This window comes from Gigantopelta aegis, chromosome 6 (assembly GCF_016097555.1).
Source record: "Gigantopelta aegis isolate Gae_Host chromosome 6, Gae_host_genome, whole genome shotgun sequence".
Classification (NCBI taxonomy): Eukaryota; Metazoa; Mollusca; class Gastropoda; order Neomphalida; family Peltospiridae; genus Gigantopelta; species Gigantopelta aegis.
Window position 1 is genome coordinate 93,488,046 of NC_054704.1, and position 27,003 is coordinate 93,515,048.

At 35.3% G+C, this 27,003-nt stretch overlaps 1 protein-coding gene across 7 annotated transcripts in view; it reads right to left on the reverse strand.

The window, feature by feature from the left end:
* Positions 1–26,649, reverse strand: part of LOC121376070 (FTS and Hook-interacting protein-like) — a 34,539-nt gene extending 7,890 nt beyond the window's left edge. For 2 of the 7 annotated variants that reach the window (XR_005958398.1, XM_041503847.1), the window contains exons 1-13: positions 26,547–26,640; positions 23,573–24,386; positions 22,738–22,896; positions 21,864–21,950; positions 21,364–21,411; positions 13,289–13,456; positions 11,537–11,616; positions 10,332–10,499; positions 8,510–8,653; positions 5,474–6,585; positions 3,526–3,704; positions 2,205–2,421; positions 744–1,062 (exon numbers count right to left, since the gene is read on the reverse strand). Coding sequence is in view for 6 of the 7 variants with exons in the window: in XM_041503847.1 (XP_041359781.1) it covers positions 767–1,062; positions 2,205–2,421; positions 3,526–3,704; positions 5,474–6,585; positions 8,510–8,653; positions 10,332–10,499; positions 11,537–11,616; positions 13,289–13,456; positions 21,364–21,411; positions 21,864–21,950; positions 22,738–22,896; positions 23,573–24,325 (3,411 nt within the window). In the remaining variant the exon portion in view is untranslated. Of the gene's footprint in view, positions 1–743; positions 1,063–2,204; positions 2,422–3,525; positions 3,705–5,473; positions 6,586–8,509; positions 8,654–10,331; positions 10,500–11,536; positions 11,617–13,288; positions 13,457–21,363; positions 21,412–21,863; positions 21,951–22,737; positions 22,897–23,572; positions 24,387–26,546 lie in introns of all 7 variants that reach the window. The other 5 variants (XM_041503848.1, XM_041503850.1, XM_041503849.1 and 2 more) reach the window with 5 other exon arrangements.
* Between the last annotated feature and the right edge of the window lie 354 nt (positions 26,650–27,003).

Genomic DNA, 27,003 nt, shown 5'->3' on the forward strand with positions numbered 1-27,003 from the left:
CACATACCACGGCCTTTGATATACCACTCACCAAACAGATTTTTAGTTTGGAGCTTTTAATAAAACCCTAGATTTGCCTTAATAAACAATGAATGTGGAAGATGAATGTGGAGTACACTGACGAGATGTTCCTAACCAAGAGAGCCCCATTAACAATTAAAACTACCGGTTTAATACATTTTCTCGTTTGGAACATCAGTGTGTTTTTTACCAGTTTACTGTTTATAGCAACTCATATTTCATTTTATTACACACCAGTGTAAGATATTGCTCGTCATAACAATCACTCAATATCCAACTAGTGTAATATTGGCGTGACATGAGCATGACGTAGATTACTTGCTGACAACCAGAAACAAATTGTATATACAGACCAGTTTTAGCCATGAGCAAAATGAAGTTAAACTGAAGATCACTCTCCTTAAATGATGCCAGGTGAGCAATCACATGAAGTATTACATTTTTATTTCAAGGCGATCAATTTACAGTTCTAAAATTGTGGAATGTGGAAGGGAGCCCGAGAGATCACTCACTTTACCTGACGAAGACTGAGACACTGATATTCTAAACAGGAAAATGCATCTAATATATACTTTTACTTTTTCAAAAGGCTCTCTTGGTCAAACACATGTTAGTTACAATGGTAAACTGAGTACATTCTCTGTAAGAGGCAGGATTGAGTGAAATTAGAGATTATCAACAAGAAGAAGAAGAGCACAATGCACAACAGACACAAGACTTACAGCCAACTATAAGCAAAGGATGACTAGCTGCTGTCATACCCTTCGTCCACTCCCAGCACCGCATGCTCCTGGGCAAGGGCAGCCAACTCTTTCAGGAACTCCTCCAGGACCACCGCGCAGTAGACGGCATTCCACGTTTTGAGTGATTCCTCGGGTCTTTCCTGTGTGTCCTCGTCACTGCGGTTGATGAAGCGATATCCCATTCCACCCTGCACGGGTATCCTCTGTAGCTGCGCCAGTTTTTTGTCACCCACGCTGTGTTTTCGATTGGATGGAGACCTCCTGAACAGCAGATCGGAAAATGTGGAACGCTGCCGTTCTGTAAAAGCATTGAAGACAATTAAAGCTGGGGAACCCCTAATTTTTAAGTTATGTCCCTTTTTAGCTGCATATAAAATAAATTGTGAGCTACTACAAACACTAGGGCCCAGTTGTTCAAAGAATACTTCAATTGACCCTGGGTTTGATTACATATGGATAACTTTGGTTGTTCTTAGTGAAGTTTCCAAAATGTTTTCACTTATTATTTGTATAGATTCAGTCATTGGTTTTGAACATTTCTGTTAACCACTGGTTAAGCTAAGAAATGTTTGAACAACAAACCACTGGATGGTCAGAAACAGCTTTGATTGGTCAATATGAACATTTTAAATAAAAATTAATATTTTAAATTAAAATGTTTTAAGAATGGATATTTAAAAAATAAAAAAGCTGCAATAGTCAGAAATATTTTAAACTGCCAAATAACTAAGATCAGTGGCTTTAATGCTTACAACTATTTATATAAATTTACATTAGAAACGACACACAGGGCCAATAATAAGGCTAAAAAATTATACATTGTACCCTCTAAAGACTGTCTATACGGGTGTAGGGCAATGCAAACTAAAAGGTCAGTTACAAGTAAGACAGAAGATTACTTTTAAAATGGGTAACTGAGCAAATGGATGAGATAATATTTGGATTTGTTGTTTTCAAAAAATTAATGACGACTTGAAATAACTTTTGAGCCGAAATAGCATTCCAGATTAAATAGCTTCGACCAAACTATGTATTGAAGGTTTTTTGTATTTTTTACAAAGAAACAATAGAGAATCTGGTGACTTAATCATATCACATCTAATAAAAACATTAATATGCTGATGTGTCATTTAATATGCACTCATTTAATTTATCTGATGGAATAATTCTGATATGCTGACTAAAATACACACAACTACAAATTTAAAAATAAACTGCTATGTCTAAAACAGACTTAATGTTGAAGTATGCAACACCTTTCACATTAATATCCAACACTGGAGAGGACTTATTCATTTAATTTTTCTAAAGGAATAATTACAAATGTCATGGCTTAAATGCAAGTGGCAAGCACTTTAAAATGAAACTGCAATGGCTTAAAATGGAACTGCAATGGCTTAAAATGGAACTGCAATGGCTTAACGAGCCTGCATGCGACACCTTTCACACTACCATCGGACAACGTGGAGGACTTGCCAGGCCTAGATGTGGGCGTGCTGTACGGCGACGACAGAGTGATTGTCCGGTCCCCCAACCCAGGGTTCGATTCCTGCATGTCTTTCATCACAAGGTTCTTCCTCGCTAATACCACCAACCAGTCAAAGCGTTTAACCACTTTCGAATAGTTGTCGAGTTTCTGACGCACTGATGATAATACCTATAAGAATATTAAAAAAGATTTCATTTTTTTATATAAAACAAATGTGTGATGAATTTTGTAATTGTGAGCTTACAATACAATATGTCTATATTATTATTATTATTATTATGACTACTGATTTTGTATTATTATTTTTGTTTAACTATTATAATTATTATTGTAATAGGGCTTACCCATATGATCTTGCATACAAATAAAGAATTGATACCAGAAGACAAAAAGAACAATACATTTTGAAATTATATTGTACTTAATATAAAAAAATTCAGAGGTACAAATATTTGATAATGACAAAATATCCTCTCCAAAATGCATGTTTCTGTTACTTTATAAATAAAAGTAATCTTATCCTGAAAAACAAAATTAGATGAATTTTTGTTTTCTCTTAACAAATGTACTAAAATTCCAAACATCCCGTCAAAATACTCAGTTGTACTGTTGTACTACAGTTTAAAGTCAGGAAAAGTATTATGAAATGACATTACAAATTATAACACGAACTGTCAAGAATGAACAGTAGTGTTGATAATACTTGTAAAACTGCATAGCTGGGCCCCATTTTACTAAGCAATCTTGACACCAAAATCACCATAAATGCCTAAGCTACTTTTGGTGATTTTAGCACTAAGATCACTTTATAAAATGGGGTGCCGGAAGAGAGATTAATGATAACCTGTCAAGAGTGAAGAGTAGAGTTTTTGATCATAGATCATAGAGCTTGGTGCATGTACAGACATTTCCTTTCGGTTTCCACGCTGATGCTGATGCATAGCTTCTGTACTCTGACTTCAGTGAACTTGGTTTGAGTTTGAAGTTTTCCCCATCTCCTAGGAGTTTCTTTTCTAGGATTCTGAGCCTCTCCAGCCCAGTTTTGATTTTGGAGTTTGGTTCTCCTAGACAGTTGTCTTTCTTGACTCACGTCCTTTGTCTGTCCGGTTAATATTAGTCAAGCCTCTACTCTTTGACCAGTCCAGCTTGGGTGAACCTACCAGGAGCTGATGCTCTAGCTGGCATAGCTCTCCGAGTCATAGATACATGCAAGCTGCCTCACCACATCAAGGAACGGACCATGAGATAGATAGTATTTATAAGCCTGCTTACCTGGACGAGAGATTTGACCGTTGGCTGGAAAACAAGGTTGTGGTTGAGGAGGAAAGAACGGAGCAGTGGTTGCGGGTATGAAGCAAGTCGAGCTATAATCCCTGTCAGTAGCAGGTTCATGTACAGTGAATTGTGTATCATGCTGTCCATCTTCGAAAACAGTGCAGACAAGAAGGGCCCTACATGACAGTGAAAATAACATTTTTAATAGCTGTCCATTATGTTTAATGAAGTGATGCAGTCAAATACGAACTAAAGTAATGGTTTCACCACACAAGTTAAAAACTTAATACTCAAGCATTGTGTACAATGAAAACATCAAATTACAGATTTATACATTCACTCACATGACACTGCATGTTTTTGGTATATCACAAACAGATTTTCTTATAGTCCATCCCACTCTCCTACAAAAATTATGTTTTTCGTTAATAATTTCAGTTTGGTTTGACGTAAGAAGAAAAGTAAGTGTTTTGGAAATAACCAAAAAATATATTTTTTGTGTGCAACTTACAAAACAATCGGCACAGAAATAAATAACTTGTAGTAAATGCCACAGTATGAAAAAAGACATTCCCTGTGGGATGGACTGTAGTTTGGTATAAGTGGATTTCAGATATTGTTTTCCAAATGTGAATAAATGCTAATTTTTAAAAATGTTTTTCATTATTAAATTACCAAATGCTAATTTTTTAAAAATGAAATAAGTATCTTTAAAAAGCTTTAATTTTGTTATATTTTATTTTATGAAATCTGAATTTAACTACAGATTTTCTGTTAAAACTACCAATACCTTTATGGGTCTAGCATAAATGCATAAACCCACAAACACCATATAAAATATTTACAGGTTTATTAGTGTAAAATAGCTTGGCAACTGTGGCTAGTACTTTTTAGTCGAGCTACCAAATAATTACTGATACCATGCCCAAAACCTTGAGAAAGGTCCTGTATTACACATGTACCAATACGTGGTGTACTGTGACCATACCAAACTAATATGTACAAATATAAGGTGCACAGTGACCGTACAAAATTATTATGTAACAATATTTAGTATACTGTGACCATACAATACAAATAAGTATGTTCCAATATTTGGTGCCCAGTGATCATACAAAATTATATTGTCGAACCAGTATATGGTGCAGAGACCCTAGAAAACTATATTGTGACCCGAGAAAACTATTATGTACTTATATTTGGATCAGTGACTCTAAAAAACTGTTATGTAGCAATATTTGGAGTAGTGACCCTAGAAAACTATATTGTGACCCGAGAAAACTATTATGTACTTATATTTGGATCAGTGACTCTAAAAAACTGTTATGTAGCAATATTTGGAGTACGACCCTAGAAAACTGTTATGTACCAATATTTACTGAAGTGACCATACATAAAACGTACCAATATTTGGTGCACAGTAATGAAACAAAACTAATATGTACCAATATTTGGCACATGGTGACTACACAAACTATTAATTATTCTGTACCAATATTTGTTGCACAGTGACCATATAAAACTATTACAACTTCCATTTCATATCATGTTTATGTCTCAAGTGAAATAATTTTCAATTATGAAAATGAAAATTACTTCACGAGACATAAACATGATAAGAAATGGTAGAGAGTTTAATATCCTATTTATTACTCATAACCTATCTTTAATTTATATCTTGTAAGGTGGTAGTGCGCCTATCAATGACGTCTTCGTGTGATGTCGAAGTGTTATGTCCCACTTGGTGTTCTAGTGGGACATACATGTATTACTTTGATATGTACTACCAATATAGTTTTAATAATACGAGTAATAATTAATATTATGTACCGATATTTAGTGCAGTGACCCTAGAAACCCACTTGGTGTTCTAGTGGGACATATCACTTTAATATGTACTACCAATATAGTTTTAATAATGAGAGTAATAATTAATATTATGTACCGATATTTGGCGCACTGTCTGGGTATCTGGGAGTGAAGCTGCGGTTTGCCATCTGAAAAGCTGGACTGGCCAGACCGAGCGGTACATCGTCAGGGTGCCAGCTAGGGGACAGCAAGTTGGTCTCGGAAGGACTGGACGACAGGACGCTCAGACTGAGGTGTCTCTGGGGTAGCTCCTGCAGAACCTTGCTGGCCGCAGTCATTGCGTGCGGGTCCAGACCGCTCATTGTGATGTTCACGTAACTCGACACGTTGAAACTCTTCAGGGGTAGGAAGGAGGGTGTACTCGTGCTGGCAGGCCGTGTGATGTGGGTGAAGTCGGTCGTCAGCTGGTTGGAGGAGCAGCCACTCTGATCGGTAACAAACGAAGACATTCCGGTGTCTTGTGAAATGTCTTCATCAGTCCTGTCAGAGGATGCATATGTTGATGATGTGTTAACAGCGGACTCCATGGAATCTAGGAACTGAAGGATGTCTTCGATGGACTCTGAAGTGGTCTGTAAAGAATCAGAATCCTTCACGCTATCTAGATACGATAAAAATGAATCCACATCGTTCAGACTCTGATAAAGTTTTGAAAGATCTGGGCATGTATTTGATGGTTTCACTTTTAATAAATTATTGCACTTATCAAAATTATCCTGGAACAAGTTCCTCGAAACTTGCTTATTGTTGTTAACAGTCTTTGAATCAGCCTGCATATCATTTTCACTTGGCGCCAAATTTTCATGGGAGCTGCAGTGAGCAGCGTTACCATGTGACAGCAGCTTTACACTAGAGGCACTAGAGGTATCCTGAATTAACTTATTTTCAGCACCATTTTTGACATCAGGTTTGTTTTCTCTCTCATCAATTGAAATGTCTTCAGAATGGATATCAGCACTCTGATTTTTGTTCACAGTAACAACCGGCTCCATGAAAATGTCTGGAGGGGGCGTCTCTCCATTGTATGGAGACGACCAGTGTGCGCATGCCGTGGCACACTGCACGAGGGAATCACGTGCATCTTGAAGATAGTTCATATAGCTCGTCTCGAAACGGTCCACTGGGCCACGTGTACCCTCGGACGACGATGTACCCATGTTGTGGATCACATATTCTGGTGACGAACTTCTGAAATAATCATTTGAAAAAACACAACAGTAATAAGTAAAACTGAGATAAACATATGAATTCAGGGTTTTAAAGGTAATGTAATAAGCATTGTGCCCAATATATGTATGCCCAAAATAATTATACCTAAATTAAGTACAAACATGCTGACAACATTTCACCTCAAAACCATTGAAATATTAAACTTTACTGAGATCAAAATAACTTGAAATGCATTTTTAATTATTCACCACTCTTAAGAAGCTGTTCAACATTATTGCACTAAAAAAACCTGTTGCACCCAAATTAGTGAGATTTAAAGTTCTGAAAGTAATGAAGAACAAATATAATATGTAACACATATAAATATAAATACATATTTCTATATATTCAAAACTCTTGTTATTAGTTGCCAATCAGTAATTATTACTAGCAAATCAGCCACATTTTAATGTGTTTATGATCTGCATTTTATATGATATTTAGACTTCACCTCATAACTGGTTACACAGTATACATTCATGATCACTTGCTTTGGGCTTTTGTAACAAGAACCATATCTAATGAAATCACTCAGATAAATAATTTCTTTTGCGAATTATTAATTATATTATCATCAGTATTACTTGTACTCTTAGTCATCCCCCATAAATACCTGATAAATATTCACAGTAAATGTTTTTTGTTTGAACAATAAGAACAAGTTAAGTAATAAATAACCATGCAAGTACAGTATTGTTCTGAATAACAAACACTAACACTATGAAATAAACCATTTAAGAAGGTAGTTAAAATATTAATAGATATGTGGGATGGATCAGGATGCTTTCTACATATTAACATGCATCACATACAAATATTTTCAAAAATTATTTTGAAACATTCTGCCATTAACAACCAAATGACATAACTACAGTTTTTCTAAACATCATAAACAAGTTTTTTTGTTTTTAAGTGATTATAAATAGGATTTTTCAGACACTAATTTAGAATGGGAAAAGTAAAAGTGATTCTCCCTTCCCAAAATAAAGGGTAGAAGTGAACTAGTGATTTGTTAACACATTATTTTAATTTATATCCAATTTACTTAAATTTATTTTATTTGTTTCACGGTTTTGTTTTTAATTTTAAAATAGGTCCTAAATTATTGGTGGCTAAATATTTAATAGTGAAACTCTGAAACTTGTTGCAGGGAACATTTTGTTCAGTATCACGCTGCAATTCGCTACACAAGTTTCACAGTTTGCTACACAATTTTAAAACATTAAACAGTAGTTGCTATAGCACTACCCTTAGGCATAGGACTAACATATTTGTTTAACTCTGGGTCATTTCTGAATTGTACACCAAGTTTCAATAAAAATGCAATTATAGTGTTAAGTAACCAAAACATTTCTGGCTTTAATCAAATAAAGTTGGTCACGAACGAAACAGCACTTGACTGATCAACTGTAAATGTTGTGACAAATGCCAAAGTGGGCTACTTGGTAATAAACACGTTAGTATGTCTGTGCGATGGTGCATATAAAAGATGCCTTGCTGCCAATCGAAAAAGAGTAGCTCATGAAGTGGAGACAGCGGGTTTCCTCTCTCAATATCTGTGTGGTCCTTAACCATGTGTCCAACGCCATAAAATGTGTTGAGTGCGTTGTTAAATAAAAAAATTCCTTCCTTCTACATTCCTGATTTAGGGTACTCTTAAATCAAATATGTACTACGATGAGTCAAACTCAACCCAATAAATTCACAGCATCTAGAAAAGAAATAATAGTGTACAACAATGAATGCAGACAAAAAAATTCCTTCCTTCTACATTCCTGATTTAGGGTACTCTTAAATCAAATATGTACTACGATGAGTCAAACTCAACCCAATAAATTCACAGCATCTAGAAAAGAAATAATAGTGTACAACAATGAATGCAGACAATATCTAAACAACTTACATTGGTGGGCCAGCAACAGTATTGCTGCGATGAAGTCTTGTTCTCTTTTTAAAGAAATTGCCCAGACCGTTTCCAGACTTTATAGCGACATTGTTAGAGCGGATGTTTGGTGTTGAAGCGTTACGTCTGCTACCAGAACTAGGTCTACAGACAAAACAAGTGCACAATAGAAACACAGAAACAGAGAAACCCAAAACCACAGGTTGCACGAAACAAGATGTGAAAAACACAAAACAGAGAATTAAAATGTTCTGATTAAATAAAACATTAAAATACAGAATGTTACACAATCACATGCTCGGAATGGACTACATACACTGATGGAAAGAAATAAGGAAACACATAAACAAAACCAGCAAACAATAACAACAACCAGAAGCCTCATCCATAGTATCAGGAAGATAACTGTGTTCCTTACATTCAATTCACATCACAGACAGTCAATCCCATATGACATCTTTGTGTTGTTATACAGACATTACTATGCTAGTAGTGAACTAAATTTGGTCTACAATAGCCTACCATGTGTTCCCATATTTCTTTCCGTCAGTATATAACAACAAATTGCTAATGGGAGAAAATCAGTCTGTTATATATACATGTAATATTAAATGGGTATATTATATGGGTATCTACAGACTGGCAGATTGTTATCATCTTATTTTTGACACTGATGATACAAAACAGTGCTATTTATATCGGTGACTATCAGTACTGGTAGGTAAACTTAATACAGACAAATTTTAAAAGTGCATACAATTTCTTTTTCTTTCATATTGTTTTAACCAAAATGAAATCATCATATGAGACATAGATCAACTAAGTTATCATTGTGATGGGGTACATATTTCACACCATGACCAACAAGGTATGTTTTGCTTCACACTGAAACCAAACAGTGTAAAGGTTAAAACACATTTTTCTCTGATAACAAGTTTTTTTTACATATTCTATTTCTTTTTGACATTACTTTAGTCTAGCCAAAAGATATACTCACTTTGCACTATATGCATATGCTTAATATACATACATATATCAACTTCAGACATATATGCAACCATATTTGTTTATTATACCCAAGATGGTTTATGATATTGAGCATTTTTCTATCACAAGTACAAATACATACGTCTGATCAGCTAACATTATCACAACTTCATATGAAGTACAGTGGACTCTGCCAAACCAGCATCTGTGTGGTCCAGATTTCTAAATAAAGTGGCACCATCAGTCCCATTAGCGAAAATAGCTTATTGGGTGAAATTTGTTTAATCTGGCACTCATTGTATACTGGCTCATTTGGTCAGTCCACCATGATAAGGTTTGGACAAAATCCATTATACACAAACATGCTATTACAGGTAACAAGAACTCAAACATATATTAATGTGAGGCATTCGATATGTGATAAATGAAAAAAAAAAAAATCCCCCATGTGCCAAACCTAAATTCTAATATATATTCTGTATAAATTCTGTATATTTATTGAAAGGCCTCTTATAATGCAGGCTACCATAATTACATTTTCCCCCACTTCTTTTTTTTTCTTCTTTTTTTTAACATTATACATGTACATGTATGTACTGAATATAACTTAAATGATTTAAAAACTAATAACCCCATAAGAAATGTATGTTGTGAAAAATGAAATCCTTAAAATGCTATTACACTGAGATCTGTGAATGACACAATGAATGAAAATATAAATGCACTCATTATTAAAAATAATAATAATAATACACAGAGAAATATATGCATGCTTTGCTATGTTAAAAAGGGTATGTTGATTTTTGGCATGCTTTCTCAAGGGGCTGCAGTGTACCTGAATGTGGACTCATTCGGAGATGTACCCTTGGGACCATCCATGCTGGTGGACATGCAGCAAACTGGACGTAGGGACAAAAATTTCTCTGCGCTTTTACTGTAAAGATCAAGGTCTTTGACAGACCTTCGTTGACTGACCATGACATGCGTGCAAGGGATAAGATACCTGAAAGAAACGAATCGGGTTACTGAGGCATGTCACTGGATAAACTGATATATGGGAATAAAAACCTGGACCCAGTTGTTCAAAACCTAGTTAAATTAACCCTGGGTTAGTCTAATATTCACTTTTAACTATTTTTGCACAAATACAAAATAAACTTTCGATTTGACTGTGTATGGATATCTTTGATTGTCCTAATTCATGTTTCCACATTATGTTTTCAGTTATTATTTGTATTGATTCAGTCCTTGGTTTGTGAACATTTCTGTTAACCACTGGTTAGGCTAACTAACGTTTCAAAAACTGGCCCCTGACCGTTTGTTTATAAAACTTAAAATTTTCAGAAATGGAAAATAAAAAAAGTTGACTGCAAATGCCTAATGGCAGGTGATATACATACCTGTGTTGCTGATGTAAGTTTAAGTAAATCCTGGTAAATTGCTTATTATTTTTGTATTAAAACTGAAATGGTCAGATCAGTAAACAAGGTGTTGGATAAGTCAATATGTGACTGGTACTTGCCCTGTGCCTAGTTAATTTTGTGAAGAATTTTTTGAACATCTGCATAATAACTAAAATTATACACGAAAATTAATATTCTTTACCATTCTTATATAAAATAATGTGTAATAATTTCTGTTAAACATTGCCGTAATAAACATTGTATTAAAAATATTAAAACTATGCTAGAGGTTTATGAAATGTATTTGTTTTCTTCCACCCATACTGTATTACATTTCCATAAGGTAAGGATAACAGTAGTGGAGTGCCTTAAATAGAATATTGTTTCATAATGTCTTAAAATTACTTCCTTTTTTTTTTTTACAAGATAATATTTTCAATGGAACAATAATTAACATCCAAGAAATTCATTTAAACCTTTCCGAGTTAATTAATATTTTACCAAATAAGGATAAAATATTTTTCTGTGGAATAAATTAAATTTTCTTTAAATATTGTGTAATGGAAAAGGTGATGGGAATGTGCTCAGGAAGGTGTAAATGCAGATCCTGTGTAATTTCTAACATCTGAAATCTTACTTAAACACAAGCTGGAACATGACATCTTCACAGTTCAAACTGATCAGTGTATTAAACAGCGATAAAGATATCAACGATAGCTGAAAAACATAATTTAAAAAATACAATTCACACAGGAACAAAGCATTTGACTTCCTTTAAACAAAACTTGAATACAAAAGTTATAGCGCAGGGCTTCTAGATCATGGTAACCCCACTCCCATGGCTAGTGATATTCAATGTTGGGCTAGTAAATAACTACTATAGCCATGCCAGACGGCTAGTGAAATTTGTTTGTCAAATGTTGCAGTAAAGTCTATTTTGTGAATATGAATATCCTGCCCTCCACCCCAACTCAAATGTTAGTGTTTCCAAGCTATATCTCTCTCTTCAGGTGACATCCATGCAAATTTTACTATTATTTTAGTTGGGCTGGTGAATTTTTAATTGTGGCTAGTAAATTTTTAAAATCACTGATCCCATGGCTAGTGGATTTTATAAAAATTCTAGAAGCCCTGTAGCCATTGTATTACATTGTATTGTAAACTTATACCGCCATGATAAACACACACAAAGAAATAACGTATTCACCACATTTACTCTGAATACATCAATTATTGTCAAATGATTTACTACAGTCAATGGATTCTTGCTGCTGTATTATACACATACAACTATATTTCCAGTGCCCCTCAAGCAGCACAACATGAAAACATTAGCTGCTAAAATGTTATAGGGAAAAGAAAAAAGCTCAGCACATTTTAAACTATGGCTATTTATTATAACGTATTTTTTACACTTGGTTAGAAAGAAAACTCACCGGTGTCTATGCCTACCAAAAGGTCAGGTCAGGTCATAGGGTTTTACGTGCACATTCAGAACAAGCTGTTGTAGCACACACCTGTCATGGGCACAGGTACCGGCCTCAGCCAGCACCTTCGTTCAAGGCAGGAAAGGGTTGGGGTGAATAGGAGGGACTGCTCGTGCTGACAAGTGCATGGGAGCATTAGCAGCCCGACAGAGGTCGGCAGTGGGCGGGGACCTACCAAAAAGCAGCCATGGATCTTTTATATTCACTACCCAACAGAGAGGACAGTACACACCATGGCCTTTATGTACCAGTCATGGTGCACCGGCTGGGACAGGATCCCACCCCCACTGAGCAGGATCGATCACATGACCTACTAACCTCTGTTAAAGATACGCACAAATTAGCTGAAAGATGTGCACACAGTGAAATTACACCTGCTAAAAATATTTGCTTTCATTATAATTTTTCTAAATTCATTGTGTTTCTCACTTTCTGGTGGTTATGGTGTTTGCAATAGCTGCAAATGCATAAATACAAACCAAACATTTTTGAAACTTAAGGTCAGTGACTTTAAAATTACAATATCCAATTCTGATTCATGCACACAAATAAAAATTAAAACTTGGGTTTGTTTTCTCTTTTGATAAATACTTAATCTGACATCTGACACTTTTCCCCATGTTCCATGGACTTGCCCAAACAAGCCAACAGCCAATGAAATGGCTAAAATTTTCCACTGAGTCCATTTTGTTCTGATTATTGTGATAGCTACTTCCTTCTTTCCCCAGAAATCAGGGGCCTAATTCAATACTCTCGCAAATTCGTGATCTTGCAGGGCAATGCAAAAAGACTTGCAAAGAGGTTGCTTTGTTGCCTAGCAGAGCCTAAGAGACCTTTGTGAATTAGGCTCCAGGTTAAATCTGAAAACCAAACCTCTACATGCAGCATTCAGTGTGTCTTACCTTTGAGCTGGAGTTGATTCGTGTAACAAGTGAGTCGAGGATAACTATTTCATCATACTTCTCTGTCAAGATAAACTTCAAGACAGCCTTGATCAGCACAGGTTCCGTGATGTGGCGGAGAAACAGGTCCAGGTAAGCTGTGGCTGTCATCACTTCCTCTCGGGAATTCTGTATCAAGCAGAGAGTTTTATTCAATCAAACAAATAGTCATATCATTTATAAGTCGACATCACCTCCTCTCGGGGATTTTGTATCAAGCAGAGATTTATTTAATCAAAACAAATAGTCATATCATTTATAAGTCAACATCACGTCTTCTCTTGGGAATTCTGTATCAATATCATATTATGAAATAGTGAGTAATTATTTAATATACTGAACACCATTGAAAACGCACCAGGGATAATACACTTACATTTTGGTATATTAATGCACTATAATTATTTGGTTATTCGGGGTTTTTTAACGTAAGGGTTTTATCTGTTTAATTAACAACAGACGCCGACATCAAAGTTCATAGAATTTTATTCAGTAATGAAAACTAGAGTGACTATCAAAAACGAAAAGTCAGTAATTTGTGTGGCCACCTCTAGCATTCACACACGCTAAGCAGCGTCGACGCATGGACAGAATCAGCCTCTGGATGAGGTTCTGGGGTAACCTCTGCCATTCATCTTGGAGTGCCTGCTCAAGATGCCGAACGTTGTGAAACTGACGTTGGTGGAGACGTCGTCCTATCTCATCCCACAAATGCTCGATTGGAGAAAGGTCAGGGGATAGTGCAGGCCATTCCAGGACAGGTATGTTTGCATTAGCTAAAAACTGCATGGTTAATCTCGCAGTGTGCGCTCTTGCGTTATCCTGTTGAAAGGTGTGTGCAGTTCTGGGTGAGCAGCAAACTGGGGTGCGACAATTCTTCTCAAGACGTTATCGATGTAATACTGGGCTGTCACCATTCCATGGCAGACATGTAAAGGTGTTCTATGGTGATAACTGATTCCGCCCCAAATCATAACACTTCCGCCTCCCCATCGGTCAGTTTGGACAGCGCACTCATCTTGATATCGTTATCCACGACGACGCCAAACACGTAGTCCTCCATCAGCATGTCTAAGATGAAATCGAGATTCGTCGGAAAACAAGACACCTTCCCACTGCAGTCTATTCCAGTATCGATGACGATTACACCAGTTTAAACGTACATGTCTGTGACGTTGAGTAAGAATTGGCCCAACATAGGGGCGTCTAGTGTGCAATCCTGCTGCAAGTAAGCGGCGTCGTACAGTGTTTACGCTAACTGGACCATGTCTCCCTTGAATCATAGGTGCTGTGCGGGCAGCTGGTTGTGTGCGATCACGTAAATGTGTGCGGATGATGTAACGAGCTTGTCTTGGTGTTGTAACCCTCTGTTGGCCAGGTCGTGGTCGATGTCGAGTGGTCCCAATTTGTTGTAAACGACTAAACAGTCTCGATATTGTTGAGTGATGACATCTAAGACGTTGTGCTATAGCGCGATTTGATAATCCAGCACCATGCATCCCAACTGCTCTTTCGCGTTCTTGTGGTGTCAATACGGGCATTGTAATAACGTTTTGTCACATAAAGGAACAGTACAAAATTACAGTGGCTTTTATAGGCCGTGATCTAAACTATCACAATTTGCACGCACAGTCACTTGTTGCACATTATTTTTCAGAAGTGCGACATGTGTTGCGTTTTGGTGACCATCTCCAGATTGTAAGGTTTTATGATTTATCGATAAAGTGCATTGTTGTAAAAGTTCATTATTTTAATTTCCTAATGGTAAATTAATAAGTTACAGAATTTACAGTTCACAATTTGTGTGCATTTTCATTTAAAACGTATAACATTGAATACAATACCATGGTGCGTTTTCAATGGTGTTCAGTATATAACAAATCAGTCATACCATTTGTATATCATTATCACCAATCTCGGAATTTCTGTATCAATATCATTATGAAACAGTGAGTATGATTTAATCAAACAAATAGTCATATCATTCATATGCTGTCACACCTTTTCTTGGAAATTCTTAAACAAATCAGTCATATCATTTACATGTCAACATCACCTCTCCTCGGAAATTCTGCATCAATATCAATATCATTATCAAGCACGAGTATTATATAATCAATACATATAGTCTTATCATTTACATATAGTCTTATCATTTACAGACAGTCTTATCATTTAGATAGTCTTATCATTTACATGCCTGCCTTTTATTAATGCCATGTCATTCCAGAATTTATCAAATCTGTTCCATTAGTTTTGACAGCCATTATTAAAAACATTCAAAATAATTAACACAAACTCATTATCAAACAAATATTCCATAGAATTAAATGTGATGGCTTCTTTAACATTGTCCAATGGTGCAATCTCACTTTACATCGGACATCATTAACAGTACTGTACAACACTTCTTATTTTCCCCATCACAATGGCACTTAAACAGGAAATGTCATCATTTACCGTCTTTTTTTAGACCACTGTGAATTAAATGTTGTGTAAACTTATTTATTGGTTAAATGCAAAAATAAATTCAGATAACCCATTTCATTTCTGCATGTATTTGTCAAAAATTAGGTTAAGCTTGATGCACAAAACAATCGTACTTGCAACTGTCAGAGGCTTGGGGTTTTTTATATATACAAACCTATAAGGCTTAATAAACATGTATGTACCACATGCACGTGGATTCTGATAGACAGTAAGCATGCATATTTAAAGAGTTTGTACGAAATACATTCATACTTGTTTAAAGTATAACACTATCTAGTATATATTTCCAGCAAAAGGCACATACGAAATGCACATAAATCACAAGTGACATAAAACATAGCATGCTTATTCAGAAAATGGAGCTTAACAACAATAACCATTCAGCCTACCAATCTACATAATGCACTAACTGAATTGGTTAGGCATGTCAACTTACACAAACTTGCGTGCTTTTTGTTGTTATTTTACCAGAAGCTTTCAATGTGTACACTAATAAGCATTATTAGCATTAATAATGCTTAGAAGCAAATCCTAATGCCTAGTTAACGATTTGTTTCTAATGAATTTATAACCAACATCCTCAACCCCTCCTCCCCCCTCCCCTCCCTCAAACAACATACCAATCTAGAATACATAACATAACAACAATGTATAGGCAGCAGATAAGATACCAATTTATTTTCCTTTAATACCACAAGCAAATTAAACAGCAAATACTGAACACATAATACAAGGTGAACAATGTATTCAGTACATTAACAATCTGCTAGTGGGATATACATGTATGTATGGGAATATACGGCCCACACATACAACACACAGTATTTGTGAACAGCCATCCACATAGAATTAGCCTAGACCAGTACATTATAATTCTGTAGTTACTGTGTATACATGTATATATATCATACTGATTATAAATATTACTGTATTTGTTTAAATTGTAAAACCAATTAGCCTCTACCCACACTGTAGGCTAACCATCAGAGCAAACTTATATCGCCACAATAAACACACACAAAGAAATAACACACTCAGCACATTGACTCTGAATACATCAATTATTGTCAAATATTTACTACAGTCAATGGATTCTTGCTGCTGTATTATACACAGACAACTATATTTCCAGTGCCCCTCAAGCAGCACAACAGGAAAACATTAGCTGCTAAAATGTTATAGGGAAAAGAAAAAAGCTCAGCACATTTTAAACTATGGCTATTTATTATAACATATTTTTTACACTTGGTTAGAAAGAAAACCCACTGGTGTCACAAAGGCTATGCCTACCTAAAGGTCAAGTCAGGACATAGGGTTTTACGTGCACATTCAGAACAAGATGTTGTACTGCACACCTGTCATGGGCACAGGTGCAGGCATCGGCCAGCTCCTCCGTTCAAGACAGGAAAGGGTTGGGGTGAATAGGAGGGACTGCCCGTGCTGGCAAGTGCAAGGGAGCATTAGCAGCCCGACAGAGGTCGGCAGTGGGCGGGGACCTACCAAAAAGCAGCCATGGATCTTTTATATGCACTACCCAACAGAGAGGACAGTACACACCATGGCCTTTATGTACCAGTCATGGTGCACCGGCTGGGACAGGATCCCACCCCCACTGAGCAGGATCGATCACATGACCTACTAACCTCTGTTAAAAGATTAGCACAAATTAGCTGAAAGATGTACACACACCTGTCTACATGTATGATAGTTAATTTTGAAAATTTATTTCAAATTCTAAAGCTATCAATTTTCACAAATGATTTTCTTTTTTAAATAATAAAAAGTTTTGTTTAATGACACCACTAGAGCACACTGATTTAAATATTAATCATGGCTATTGGATGTCAAACATATGGTCATTTTTTACATGGTCACAGAGAGGAAACCCGCTGCATTTTTCCATTTGTAGCAAGGGATCTTTTATATGCACCATCCCACAGACAGGATAGTACATACCACAGCCTTTGACATACCAGTCATGGTGCACTGGCTGTGATGAGAAATAGCCCAATGGGCCCACCGATGGGGATCAATTCCAAACCGACCGTGCATCAATCGAATGCTTTACCACTAGGCTACATGTAAGTCCCGCCCCATGAAGTTTAAACACTGGAAAAAGTATTTGTGCAGATTTACTAAACTAAAGTTATTTATACTTATTATTATGCTTATATCCAAGGTTTCTGCCAAAAAGAAATTTTTGGGTATGGCACTATGGAATTGAATATTTACAATGTATGTGCTGCATGCACCTGCTGTCCCCCCAAAAGAAAATGGGTCAGGGTTAGGGTAATGATAAGTCATTAATTTTGTAAAAAGGTTAACTTAAAAAAATTTATATCTGCAAAAACATTTGGGTATGAAGCCATACCCGTTTTACTCTCTGGCAAAAACTCTGATATCCAATTAAGTTTTATTTACCAAGTTATTTTAGTTTCACCTTCCAACATACTTACCTGTATAGACCAAATATCAAATCACATCCTTTTTAGTGATGTGCATTAACTGTTGAATCAGTTCGGTTTCGGTCATAGAAGAAAAACCCAAAACTGTAATCGTGGAGACAGAAAAAAAAACCCACATACTTTCGGTTTTCCAAATTTGCCATTTTTAGCCTAGCTCGTCCAAAATGGAAAAAAAAAAATCTAGGTGAGTCAATACCAAAATCCACTTCTGGCAATAACCTGCCGAACAACTAATATTTTTGCATTTTGTGATGTTGATCTGCAAATTCGGTACACGTTTTGAACATCGAACAGTGTTGTTTGCAATGCAAACTCATCACAATTTTAACTTGGCGAAAATGAGGCAGAGTTCGGAAACCCCTTTTGTCTGTGAACATTATGTTTATTTTACCGCATTCATGTGATTTTTTCTTATGCAAAAGTCATCCATGTTTATTATTTGTTTGAACCCTTAATTTGTATCTATACTTTATTATTTGTACCTGTATTTTCAGTGGGTTTTTAATATCGGCCATTTTTGTTAATATCCAAGACAAAAGATAGATTCACTGTTAACACTGCGATCTGAAAATGTTTTCTTTTTATCAAGATGACAATTAAGATAGATTGTTTGTTAATCAAGTTAATAGAGTTTGTTAATAAATTGTTTGTAAAACGTTAATCAAGATTACAAACAAACACAATTACCATAATGTCAGCTATTCTTATCGTATTGTGTGACACTACCCAAGGACTTGCGATAATGACCCATTTGAAACATCCGATTCATACCTACATATACACTTCGATCGAGGTATTCCGTTGAGGTTGTTTTTCCCTACTTTTTTTCCCCCACTACTTTTTTGTTTTAGATGCAAAATAAAATCACGCTGACAAATAGATTATTTTATATATGGAAACAAAATGTTCACAAAATTTAAGGGTAGGAATCTTGGGCTAGTGATAATATCTGTAGGCTGATGTATTTTTATATTTACTAACCCAGCTAACTAGTATTTTTTATTTTTTTAATAGACCCACAAGCCTGGAAAATGACTGTTTGACAAACTGTTCTTTTTTAGCTTTGTAAAGCTTTCTTATTGCCAAACCAAATTTTATTAAAATGTCAATAAAAACCGAAATCGAAACTCTACTCAAAACCAAAACTGGCAACCAAAGCCAAATTTTGTAACCGCACATCACTAATCCTTTTCAAGTGCAAAGATCTTAATATATATATATATATATATATATATATATATATATATATATATACCATCCAACATACTCAGACCAAATATATATTTCAAACCACAGCTTTTTAAAGTGCAAAGATCTTACATAATATTTTTATTACAAAATGTGAAAAACAACTTTACTTTTTTCTTTAATAATGATAAAAAGTCACAGTGTAACCATGCATACAAATATACAACCTACCTGTCAACAAATGACTAATTTAGTGACCAAAGTGTATTATTTAATTTAGACTACAGCAGTGCACAATTGGTGCAAATGTTTGGTAATATCGTAAATATCATGGTTAATTCATCAATATATTTATAAAAATAATTTCTAATTAAAGCCGCACACCCTAGTTCCATCCAGCGAAAATAAATTATAATTTGGTTAATCTATAAACCTGTAACACACTTAGATCACGTTTTTATCAAATGGAGTGAAAAAGCAGGTTTTATATCGATAAATACCATGGGAATCCCCATGTCCCAATTGCTTGAAATAATTTTGAAAGTTAGTATTCTGATGTCACCGGTAGATGTCGCTTGAAGCACAACAATGCCTATGTCACGACAAATTTCACAGACTTGGGGTGCGTTCGTTTCACCTCTCCTGGACATGTTCCAACTGTTCTGTCCTGGTTGTATCCCCTCTCCAGATATCGTAAGACTTAGCAAAATTATTGGTTTTAAGGGTTTGTAACGTTTTGTATTGAGACACATACTTGTCTGAACTTTATTGTTACTGAAAATGTTCACGAACTGTGAAGAAAAATCTCACAAATGAACAACAACAAATCGGGATGTTGATTGCGCGAACCGTGCACGAGAAAACAAACCGAACCAAAATGATAACGGTCACGTGATATACCAACGTCTGTGACATTGAAATGGAAATATCCCCTCTAAAAATAGATTGGACCTCACTTGCTTAACGTTTTTTTCTCGACACGTCGTCTTGTGAAAAAATGAAAAAAAAATGAAAAAAATGCATTTCGTGGTTTTACAAACATCAGGATTACCAAAAAGCACTTCAGGTGAATGGAAATGTGTATTCTAAATAAAAAAATGGGGTTTAATAACGAAAAACAATGCCGTAATGGTTAACAAATAGCAGTAACTAGGGTGTATCACTTTAAGAAAAAAATGTTTAAATACACTTGCTTTATACAATATATAATATACGTAATATATTATATAAAGCAAAAATGTTGCAAAAACAAAAACAAAAAACTATTGTATGTTGCCTTCCCATTCCTGTAACATCATTTACTAATTCATGCATTTAGTGTGTTTACTGTCCACATAACCTGTACATCATCAACTTATTATTTTGAATCAGCAAGGTAGCCTCATCTTCCATTTTTAAGTACATTGCAGAACTAAACAGGTAAGACATAAACTGCTCTCAATGTTTTGTCACTAAAGTATATAACCTCAGCAGCCAATATAATGTTATGAATGGTGAATCATTTTAAAAAAAATTATTCTAAATGTTAAAAAAAGGTATTTTTGATTGTAGCTCAAGTAGGACTTACTTAATACTGATCTAGCATTCCCTAAATGTTAGCAATATCACATCAATACAAATTTGTTTCTAACGAGGTTGGTGCATAATTGCAACTTGAATATTATTCCTATCACACTTCTACATCAAACTGTCCCACCCAACTGTACTGTCTGCAAATTACCACATAATCAAGAATTAGTGTAAGAAATAAATATTTTAACAAACATGTTCATTGTAAGTAAAAAAATATATACACTCGAAACAAGCAATAATGCAAATGTAGACAGAAAGATGCAAGACAGAAAGACAAAAAGCACATCATTCCCGAACAAATACTTAACGTGGTCTACTAACCGCGAACAGTTCCGTGTCTAGCAGTGGCAGAGGGAGGCCCGGGATATCCTGGCCATAGAAAAGTCAACCATTCAGATTATCAAATAAGATGGTCAAGTTGTAACTGCTAATACAATTTTACTTAACAACTAATACCGTTCTGGATATGTATATCGGTGATACATTGATGCGTATGCTAATATGATACAATGTTCAAGAAAATAATATCACCTGAAATATATATCCATCCAAATAGGGAAAACTGTCAGATATATCACTAAAAATCTTAGATTATTTTTTAACCATTTCCAGACAATATTGGCCATAGATGTTTGTATCAATCCAAACGATATCAGCCAAAGATAGCCCAGCATTTAGTATGTGAAAAAAAAAGAACAATAAGCCATTGTAAGATTCTGGCTTTAATGTATACTGTGTAGCCTCTGTGAAATATGATAACTTTGCTGTGATAAAACAGTGACTGCTTTTGCTATTACTAATAGTCTAAATACTATACACACCTGATGTAAAGCTGGTCCAAGGACAGGAATCAAGAAACCATTGTAGATGAACTTAATAAGTTGCTCCTTTACCAAGGGATGAGCAATCTGCAAATATTAACACATTTTATTTCTTTAATAAGTTATTTTTTTCTTTATAAACTACTTAAGACAGTATTTTTTAAATTTATAGTATGATCAAAATAGAGGATGTGCTAAAGTCTGTATTCACTTCCTGTAAAATTAACTTAGTATGTAAAAACTATAATGATATGAAGAACAAATGATACCACTTTGTAAGCGATATCATTTTGCTTAAATGTGTAGTTTTAGTTTTGCAAATTTTCTATGGGAAGACTTGCTCGGTTAAGTGTAAAACGAATTTTCCTGTTTGTATTGTTCTGTTGGTTGAAAAGAGAAACTTCTGGTCAAATGTTGACAGCTCCTAAACATGGCCATAAAAGTTTAACCTCCCATCTGTCATGTTGTTGCTGATGACTTGTTCAATTATTGCATGCATGTAATTTTTTTGGCTCCAATACAGATTTTTTCAATTCATTTACAAGACACACATTTTTAAGAAAATCAATTTTTATTTCTATTTGTGCTATGTAACTTTACTTCTTTGTAACTTTACTTCTTTATGTTCATTTTACCTTCCAAGTTTTGTAAAAATCTCCCAGAATACAGAATTAGTGTGGGGAGCTAATTTGTATGTAAAACGGGGAATTTAAGATACGAAGACAAAAAGTTGTCATTCCACCAAACAGACTCTCACGAATAAGGTAACAAAGAAAACTTTACTCTTTGAAATTCAACAGAAAAGAAAAGATTACTGAAACTCATACAACAATGGTTACAACAATCGTAACTGGTACCATCATCAGCTGTGTACCTGAACAACAGCATTGCAGAAGTCTAAAGAGTTCAGAAACATGTGCAAATCGGGGATGCGAGAACAGTCTTCATCGGTTAGCATGTACCAGCTGTCATTCTCGGGTGTGATTTTTCGGGGCAGCGAGGAATAAAGTCCACTCAAACCTGTAGCCAACACCTGTAAATATTTTTATAATTTATAAAATCAAAAATATAAATAACAAACTAATGTTATAACTCTGACAGGCCTCAGAAAATTCAAAACTTTCATAATGTAACCTGAAAAGGAGTGAATAAAAACAATTAGCATAATCTACCTGTTCATGTATACATTTACGTTTTTGTGTTTTATTATTATTGAAAAACAAGATGCAAGCCACACTGCTAATACTAATAATTTTTTAATAATTATATGTTCATGAAAGGTAAAGAGATATGCCAAATACATTTCATTTCAGATGCACCTATCAAACCATCATTTGTGCAATCTGTGACTCAGGCTTGATTTACAACACTTAAAATAAATTTATTTGCAAATTGCATGTGCATAAATTTGCAATATTCATGCTATAAATTGAGACATATGTCTGTGCAACATTTTAAAAACATACTGAACAGGATCATGCGAATTCCAGATTTTGGGTTAGAAGTGTTTATAAGATTATAAGTAGGACATGGAATCCCAAAATATCAGGTACATATATTGCAGTACCTCATTAAAATATCATGTACATCAGTTTTACAATTGCAGCAGATTTTTTTTTAAAAGAAATAAAAATCCAAATTCAGTGCCTTCTTAATATTTTTTTAAATACACAAATGTGTACTAAATTTAATGTATTATAAGTACTCACTGGACAGAAGTCTGAATTCTCTGCCATGTACTTTCCTATATGAGGAATCTTTGCTGACAGGGCCATCAGCAACAATAAGGCATCTCTGGCATTCTGTCCAATGGGTCCCTCGCGGTGGATGTACGGAATAAGCAAAGAAAAGATGAGAAACCTTGTCGGACCATGATCAGCGTTAATGTTGAAGAAGTTTTCAAGAATGACAGTTTCTTGTGAAATACATACGCAGATCTGGTGTAGTACTAGCACGGTCCTGTGTTCGATGTCACTGGATTGGACAACCGAGGAATCTGCACACGAGATGAGAAGCTTCATCAGCGCGCGAATCACCGCACGATGAACCAGCAACACCTGTTTGGACTGGTTGATGGCCAGCTCGAACATGCGCAGCTGTTCATGTTTCAACTTTTCCAGACAGTTCTTACTGTTGCCGGACCCCCAAGAGCAGAACTTCTCAAAAATATCCTTCTCGAGGAGGTAATGAAGTATGGGGCCTGGCATGCCATCAATTCCGTCCTCGCGAACCAAGAATGTGACCATCTGCTCAAAGTTGTGGATGACAGTTTCGATATCATCCATATTGTCGGCATCTTTGTTTTTCTCGATGACAAAGCAGACCTGTTGCCAGTGGTTGCAAAACACCTCCAGCAAAGTGTCTGGGTCTGTGTCGCGGCGATCCCTGGACACAACCTGTTCAACTGGAGAGCTGCTCTGTCGTGACTCTTGTCGAATACTTCCACGCTTGAACCAACTCATTCTACATGTTCTAACTGGATCTCTAAAAACAAAGCTGTTACATTCTGTCACTTCTCAATCTCTGTAAATAGAGTAAGAGACAAAAAAAACATTAATTATTCATACATACATGTGATCATTCATTTCACACTGTAAATTGTAATGAAAATACTATTTTAAGAAAAACTGTCGTTATATGTGTTGATGACATTAAATAAGAACATTTAGAATGTACAAACGCTGGTCAACTCGCCCAAAACACCCAACTCGCCCCAATAATTGGTCAACTTGCCCCAAATGGTTGAGTCAACTGTGAATATAACAAACTGCAACTGGGGCAAGTTGACCAAACACTGGGACGAGTTGACCAATCACTGGGGCGAGTTGGAAAGATTTTTGGGGCTAGTTGACTAAACAGTATGGGACGAGATGACCAACCTCTGCGGCAAGTTGGTTTTGGGGCAAGCTGACCTGATATTTCATGTAATCGCTTTAAGTATAAATTATTTTTCAGGTCATAAAATAAGTGATTTATAGAGTATTTTTCACCAGGGTCCCATGTCTGACAGCATTGGGAACATTAGCATGAGTAAATCATACATGGGCTATGTTTTCAGGCCACTGAATGATGCAGTACACCAATGTTAAATTAATTCATTAGAACAGACATAATTAAATACCGGTATATATATCAGTAATTTTTGGTATAGAAATTGATCACTTTCAGTGCAACTTTCTTTTAGGAAAGGGCCTGTGTTTGGACCCACAGAATGCATGGATAAAACCCTGAAGCTCTGACATCTTGAATGTGAGACCATGATTTTGAACAAACAATAAAACATGAGTTCACAGATCTGCCACCCCTTGAAGGAGAGGACAATTAAGGCATTTGGCCTGGTATGCATATTCAACGATATATAATGCACATTATTGCTTAATATCAACAAGTATAATCGTATAGTTAATTACTAAAATGGTTAAATGTGATGGCTATTATATATAACGGGCGCAGCCATTTTGTACCATCTCAGTGAGTACGCCCTCTGGCGAGCTGGTGGTTACGTAATACTTAACATGCAACATCAGGAATGAGCCTTAGAACTAGAGAAACACAATCTACCTGGTTTTTGTGGGATGATAAATAGTCATACATTGCGATGTTCTGTAATAATACACATCCCAGTAAGCCAGCAATAAGTATATCCAGCACTATATATATTATTTTTCAATACAAAATAAAATACCATTGTTAATTGGTCTATGCTGTTAGTTGCTTCCACCTGTGATTCCTGATTGGCAGGTGTGTATTTGATTGGTAACCAGACGAGCCAATTAATTGAAGCTGTCTAGACACAAAAATACATACCGGTATTGTGGAATATTACCTACACCCATAAAATTGTAATGGACATGGTTTATTACTGTAAATAGTTCTGTAAAACTATTGATTAAGTAGACTTTTCCATCTAAAACCACAGAACTGACCAATTACTTAGTCCCAAAGAAAAGAAAATTATCACTTGGGTATCGTGGGTTGTCGTTTTTGCTTCAACGTAGCATATCAATAGGCCTAATAGTGTACATTTTTCCTTTGGATTATTTAACAGAGAAAAATACTATAACCCCATTTTGTTCCGTTAATGCAACTTGTAATATATTCAGTAAAATAGTTTATTATATTATTACGTCATTTATGCTGTTTTACAAGTCAGGTTGATCAAAGAGAAGCGCCTTGTCGAAAATTACTGCTTTTGTTTACAGTGTACACTGTACATACAGGAGATGGTCAGGAGCTGACGTCACTTAGCAGGAATAATCATGTTTTTTTATTAACTCTAAAATTACGCGTTTTTCATTTGCTAAAGTATCAGTATGTGTTGGTGGTCCGGGTATGTATCTTTCCAACACATAAGGCTCTTGTCTGAGTTGACCCTACCTTTAAAAGACTAAAAACTACCTGTATGCAATTAAAATTATGGTTTTAAAATTGTCATAAACTAAATACTGCCATGTTAACATCATAGTATACATATCTCCTTCTTTAAAATACGTTGTGGTAGTCTTACAACAGAGTTATGATATTAAATCGATAGTCTTAAACTTAAAACCCACAGTGCACATTATCAACAATGGCGACAGTTCTGTACAGACATAAAACTACTACATAAAACCTCACACAGTTCGGCTATACAGGGACGCTATGATCAAACCAAGGATCTAATGTGATAGATATGAATATTACCCTTATAACAACCCTATTCTGGGCGTTGTATTAGCTCAGCCACTTTTAATTAACCACTTACACATCACAGGTTAACATATTGAACTAAATCGCCTGCAAAAAGGGCAAGGTCACAAGTGGTTGTTACAAAATTATTCATGCAATTTGTGACGAATACAGATTGTATTATTACAAGTGCTACATTCGATAGTGAAAAACTTTGATAGTAGGCCTACAAGAAAAACAAAAATAATAATTTGGTTCTTTTGGTTAAATGCTTACCTTGGGGCATATAATCAAACCACATGGCTCCTTCGATTCCCATCCATTTTAAAGATTAAAGCTAAAGAGAAAGTTTCATTTTTTTAACGACACCACTAGAGTACAATCATTTATTAAAGGGACATTCCCAAGTTTGCTGCACTGTAAGATGTTTCCGACTAATAAAATATTTCTACGATTAAAGTTGCATATTAAA